The sequence below is a fragment of the Chrysemys picta genome, chromosome 2 (assembly GCF_011386835.1).
Source record: "Chrysemys picta bellii isolate R12L10 chromosome 2, ASM1138683v2, whole genome shotgun sequence".
NCBI classification, from domain to species: Eukaryota; Metazoa; Chordata; order Testudines; family Emydidae; genus Chrysemys; species Chrysemys picta.
Genome location: NC_088792.1, coordinates 153,680,254 through 153,686,075, shown reverse-complemented (window position 1 = coordinate 153,686,075; position 5,822 = coordinate 153,680,254). Strand labels below are relative to the sequence as shown.

Sequence of the window (5,822 nt, the reverse complement as noted above, 5' to 3'; positions counted from 1 at the left end):
TTATGTTCCTACAGAGTGATACGGACTGACAGCAGCTCTGCATAGGAATTTCTGCAGAAATATCCTCAAACCAGTTGTAGTCTGTAGCTGCAAAAAGAACAGGAGTACTTGTGGCACCTTAGAGACTAACATTTATTTGAGCTTAAGCCTTCGTGGGCTACAGCCCACTTCTTCGGATGCATATAGAGTGGAACATATATTGAGGAGATATATATACACACATACAGAGAGTATGAACAGGTGGGAGTTGTCTTACCAACTCTGAGAGGCCAATTAAGTAAGAGAAAAAAAAAACGTTTGAAGTGATAATCAAGATAGCCCAGTACAGACAGTTTGATAAGAAGTGTGAGAATTGGTAAGACAACTCCCACCTGTTCATGCTCTCTGTATGTGTGTATATATATCTCCTCAATATATGTTCCATTCTATACGCATCCGAAGAAGTGGGCTGTAGCCCACGAAAGCCTATTCTCTAATAAATTTGTTAGTCTCTAAAATGCCACAAGTAATCCTGTTCTTTTTGCGGCTACAGACTAACACGGCTGCTATTCTGAAACCTGAGGTAGCAAAGTAGTGTTGGTTTTAGCCTACTGCTGCCACCTTGCGACTCTCTCCTGCTACATCATTCTTTGAACAGATAGCTAGTGGTCATTTTGTAACTAACACAACTGAAGCTATTTAGAGGTTTCACACAGCTTCCAGCTAAGTTTGACCACTGTACACAAGCATGCCTTGAGCATATCATGGTAGCTGAATTATATGTGGAACACTGGATAACTCAGACCAAAAAACACCTATTCTAAGGTTCGTGAGGGGTAACTAATCAGTCTAAGAAATATATTACCCCCTCCATACACAGAAGTTCTTGCCAAATTTCTCTAGGGATGGGCCTGTAGCGTAGTTTAAGTCACAGTAATACTTAACTCTTTACCTTCCTAGCTCCCAAAGCACTTTACATTGGAAAGAGCTAACCGAATACTCTCTTGCAGCTGGTAAAACTGTGGTCCACAGTAAGGGAATTAATTCTCCCTGACAGTTCCCTGAGCATTTGAGTAATACTTTTAATTTAAATGTCTGCAATTTAATAAGTTTTTTGATCATTTATTGTGAATTGTTCTTAAAAAAAAATCACATAATGCATCATCTTTGTAACAAGCTGAATGGGAAGAGTTATTGGTATTTCAATGTCTTTTAACCTAAAAATGGCATTACTGCAATAATTTTAAGGGACATTTTGTAATCAGTAGCAAAATTAACTTGCTGGCTGTATTTGTTTTGTATACAAGTTTATTAGATGCTACTTTTGAACTTGTCATTGATCCTAACACCACTGTTTTATGAAAGTTTAGATAATTTAGCAACACTACAACTAGAAAATTTCAAGTTTATGAACATGGTCAGACAAGTCTGGAAATTGAAATTTCCATTAGTTTGAATAGTTATGTTTAATTACTTTAATACCACTTGTGTAAACTTGATAAAAAAGCCTTATTTCAATTAATCTTAAGTCAATAAGGAATCAACTTAATCAAAATTGATGTAAACCCATCTTACATCAAAATGAGCAGATATATGGAAAGTTGCCTTAGTTTACACAAACTGCTTCTGCATCTGTGGTTACACTGCAATGTATGTGTGAATGAGATTGCTGTACTCAGACCTCCCTCTTACATCAACAACCTGCTGCAAAAACATGTAGATTTAAAATAGAAGTTGCGTAAGTGACATTGATCACACCCACTTATGACTTGTCTTCTATTTACAGCCAACAAATAAGGAATGTTTAGTTTCAATTGCAAAGTGAAATTGGCTCAATAGCAGTATCTTTTAATCCACCAAGAGTTATCTATATTTTGGTGTGAGTCATGTGATTGTCAACCAAAAAGCTGATGGGTATGGCGCTTGGTCATATAAAAAGTAGCAAAGCTTTTGCTATTTCATATTTTATTACATATAATGTTGATGGTTAAGTTCCTGCTACACTCTACATGTCTGATTTAAAACCAAACTATAAATATTTTCATCACTATTCAGATTTATTGTTAAGTCTATTCATAATGATGCAGGATAAAGAATGTTATTCAAAAATTTTATTACCATTTTCACCTTTCAATTATATTACAGTTACCATTTTGAAAAGGACATTGTAAAGGCTGAATTCTGTTTACATTAGTAACCTCACTCCAGTCAGGTTTCACACAGAGCCCTAGAGAGATCACTGTTTTTTATTGTAACTCAATGTTTCAATATTGCACCCCTTTACCACTAGCAACTTCCAAAGGGAGTAAAAGCTTAGGTTCTAAAAACAGCATCTAAAAAGAATGTGTAAATAGACACATGGTCTAGAATAGCAAAGATACAAATGTTTTTCAAAAGTAGGTACAAAACAAAGTTGAAAAAATATTTACAGAGAAATATCTACAAACATGCCTAACAGCATTATTTGAGGGTTTCAGACTGGACACTTTCTTCCTCCTCAGAAAAGCAGTTTTCATCTCCCAAGAGATTTTCCCTTGATCCTAGTGCATTTTAAGAACCATCTTGCTGATCCTCAATCTTTGGGGCAAGATAGTATTTTAAATGTCCCATATCTGCAATCTTGTACTCCACAACTGAGGGAGAAAAAAAAAAAGCAAGTCAGTTACTCAGATCACTTCCAACAGTGTAGTTTATGCCCATGTGAAAACTCTACAATGCAGCTTAGAAGTGGTGTAACTATACAACGTTGTTTTGAAGAAATGAAAGCAGCATTACTTACCTAGTGGAACATCTGCAGACATACTAAGTGTAACTGTAGGTGACAGTGGTGTGGCTTTGGTAAAAAAATTCAAGTACCTCAAAGCAAAAGTGAGCTGGACTGGCTCATTCATCTCTATTGTAACCTAAAGGAAGAAATAAAAAAAACCATGAATTAATACAACGCTCTCTTAAAAGCAAGGACAAATGATCAGTAGAGCTCCATTAAGTATTTGTCATTTCTGCACTCTTACTTTGAGAGATTTCTTCAAGTTTTAACAGCCCATAAATGTAGCACGGCACAAGAAGGAACTTCTGGGCACTTATCAACTATTAGTTGCAGTGACAGCAATTTTCTACCACAACAGAGCAGATGCCAACCAGAACACTAACAACATTTCCCCCCACCCACCTCCCATTTTCCTGATACCTATGCATTACTCAGCCCTGTTTTAGAGACAGGAAAGACCCAAAATTTTGTAGCTTGTCAGTTTCCTAAATCCAGTCAGGTAGACTGGGCATTTGAGTCAATATTCCGCAAATATTTCAGAAAGTTGCTCCTGCCCCAACAGTAGTGAGAGACTCAAGTCCCCATATTTTCAAAAATTTTCAGAGCACCATCAAACTTACAGCTTCTTCCTCCTTATCCACATTACTGGTCTGTGACAGCTTGATATTTCCATTTCCTAGCTCTCCATTAGCAGAAAATTTTACACCATCTTTTGCACAAGAGATGACAACAGCATCTCCAATATGGCTGAGATCTCTGCAGATCCGTGCAAATTCACCAGAAGGCATTTTCACTACACAGCTGTATTCTTGTTCCTGTGAGAAGACAACCTTAGATATAGTTTCTAACAGTATCAGAACAAACTTTTGTATTCTGTCACTTGTGTGTATGTATATATAGATCTGCAGTGTAACACACGCACTGGCTAATATATATATAAGCCAGTGTGTGTGTGTTACACTGCAGATTTAAGCCAAAAATACCACTCAGAGAAACAAGTCTAAGGCTTCCGCTGAAATTTAATGAGAGCTTTGTTGGGAAACAGTCTGCCTTGAAATAAAGTTTAGGTTTATTACATTTCCTAATAACAGGAAGCTAGTCAAAAAACATTTTATGACAGCTAAACATTCAAGTTCTTGACTTATTTGTAAAACCCAATAATCTAATTTAGGTCAGCAGTGGAGACAAAATTACTTACTGGAATTCCAAGTTGTTCCACATCTAAATCCATTAACTTCATCTCATAATCAGAGACCTTCTCCTGATCTAAAAACAATCAGACAAGATGTATTTGACCAGAACTGTTCAAAAACATTATTAAAGCTAGGGTTGTTTGTTAGATTCTGTCCCAGAAGGTTTCCTCAGTGTAGTCTTAATTTGATAAAGAAATCACAGAATCAATTAGGCTTTTTTTCTTGGTGTCACTTTGTGACTATCCCCAATGCCACAGTTATTCTTTAGACAAATATCCACTGAAGTCTACTCAAAGCATAAAGCTTAATAAAGTTAAATAGTGACTGATGGTTCAGAGATATGCACATTTTAATTCTGGAACAGCAAAGCAAACCAAGGCACTAATTAGCTGTTCTGAAATGCAGAATTACAAGATTTCACCTCCAATTCTGCTTCATAACTGAATTAAAGAAGAGTTTGTATCTTAATATTGAAATAATTTGGAGTCAAGGTATTTACTTGGTGCCTCAAATACCAGAGCCAGCGTATCTGCATTGTCCTCTGCTCTGAGGGTGATTATGTCTTCATTGCCAGCACACTTCAGTATTTTGGACATACTAGGAAAGAACAAGAGAATTGATTACTAGGTCACTTATACTGCACTAAAGTGATATTCGCAAAAAAATCTGGGGGGCTGTTTCACACACCAATTTCATGCAGCTGCCTCCAGCGCATTAGCGTCAACAGTAGCCCCTGCTACAGTGGCTGAGACACTCACATGGCTGCGGGACAGCTCTGGTGCTGTTCAACTCTTCCCCCCCGCCCCCCAATACAGGGCGCAACACCGCAGGTGGGGGGTGCATATGGAGGGGGTGAGATGCCATAACTCGGGCCGCGCTCACCGCAGTGACGGGACCTGGGCGGACGCCACTATCCACAGGTCCCATAGCCCCAGCGCACCCTGGCCAGGCCAAGGCACTCGGGGCCCATAGGCCCCTCCCCCACGTGCAGCTTTCCCGCCAGCGCGCCGGGACATTGTACGACTGGCGCCGAAATGACGTCACCTCCACCAGAGGCCAGCGCGCGCTAGAGAAACGGCGCGAGACACCACTCCCCCGCCGAGAGTTTCACTCTCCCGCGCCAGCCACTCACCCCCCCTCGGCTCTGCCCGCGGCTGAGGGCACTGACCCTCCCCGCCCAGCCCCGCTACCTGGCCAGGTTGACCCCCATGGCGATGTTGCGGTCGCAGCGGTAGGTGTCGAAGCCCTCAGAGCGCAGCGTGAGCTGCACCAGCGAGACGTGCGAGGAGTCCATGCTCTGCAGGCTGATGCCGCCCGAGCCCAGGTCCCAGCAGGCCTCGGTGATCAGGTCCTTGAGTGCTTCCAGCACCCGCTTCAGCACCGAGCCCTGCACCAGCCGCGCCTCGAACATCCTGTCAGCGGGGGAGAGGCCACAAAACGCAGCGCTGCACTGCTCCGCACACACAGAAACCCTCCCCTGCGCGCCAAACGGCGGCTCTTATAATGCCTCTGGCCTCGAGTCCTGGCCCCGCCCACACGTCGCGCTACACCAATCATAGACAGGTCGACGCCGGCAGCCTCGCCTACACGCCGCTCGCTCACCAATTAGCGCCCCCGTGATACCGGTAGTTCCGCCCCGTTGAAAGCACACCCGCTAATCATGGAAGCGTCCGAAATCCCGCCCACATGCCTGTGTTCGGCCAATCTCTAGGTCGATAACATCGCCCTAAATTTGTCTATCACCTGACGCGTAACAATAAGAGCCACGCCCACCACTTACTGTACGACGACCAATCAACGCGTGGCTCTCGTTGTCCATACGTACCTGCCAATCGCTGGTCTCCTCAACACTGGATTCCGCCCTAGTGTCCACGGCTCCTCCC

At 42.1% G+C, this 5,822-nt stretch overlaps 1 protein-coding gene across 2 annotated transcripts; it reads right to left on the bottom strand.

The window, feature by feature from the left end:
• Window positions 1–1,927: 1,927 nt before the first annotated feature.
• PCNA (proliferating cell nuclear antigen) lies at window positions 1,928–5,479 on the bottom strand. 2 transcript variants are annotated; one of them, XM_005285193.5, is made up of 6 exons: window positions 5,130–5,479; window positions 4,439–4,536; window positions 3,945–4,012; window positions 3,367–3,561; window positions 2,759–2,882; window positions 1,928–2,612 (listed from the first exon to the last, which is right to left on the bottom strand). In XM_005285193.5, the coding sequence occupies exons 1-6, from the start codon at window positions 5,348–5,350 to the stop codon at window positions 2,530–2,532; spliced, it is 789 nt and encodes a 262-aa protein (XP_005285250.1). In that variant the 5' UTR covers window positions 5,351–5,479; the 3' UTR covers window positions 1,928–2,529. The 2 variants fall into 2 exon arrangements, with proteins under 2 accessions (XP_005285250.1, XP_065440526.1); XM_065584454.1 differs by lacking the exon at window positions 5,130–5,479 and adding an exon at window positions 4,822–5,005.
• Window positions 5,480–5,822: the final 343 nt, after the last annotated feature.

Bases quoted from the DNA above. Each gene is read 5' to 3' on its own strand.
- PCNA (XM_005285193.5), bottom strand. From the start codon at position 5,350: ATGTTCGAGGCGCGGCTGGTGCAGGGCTCGGTGCTGAAGCGGGTGCTG. The intron at 4,537-5,129 runs GTAGCGGGGCTG...GTTCTTTCCTAG, and splicing joins ATGGGGGTCAACCTGGCCAG to TATGTCCAAAATACTGAAGT. The intron at 4,013-4,438 runs GTAAATACCTTG...GATTGTTTTTAG, and splicing joins TCTGGTATTTGAGGCACCAA to ATCAGGAGAAGGTCTCTGAT.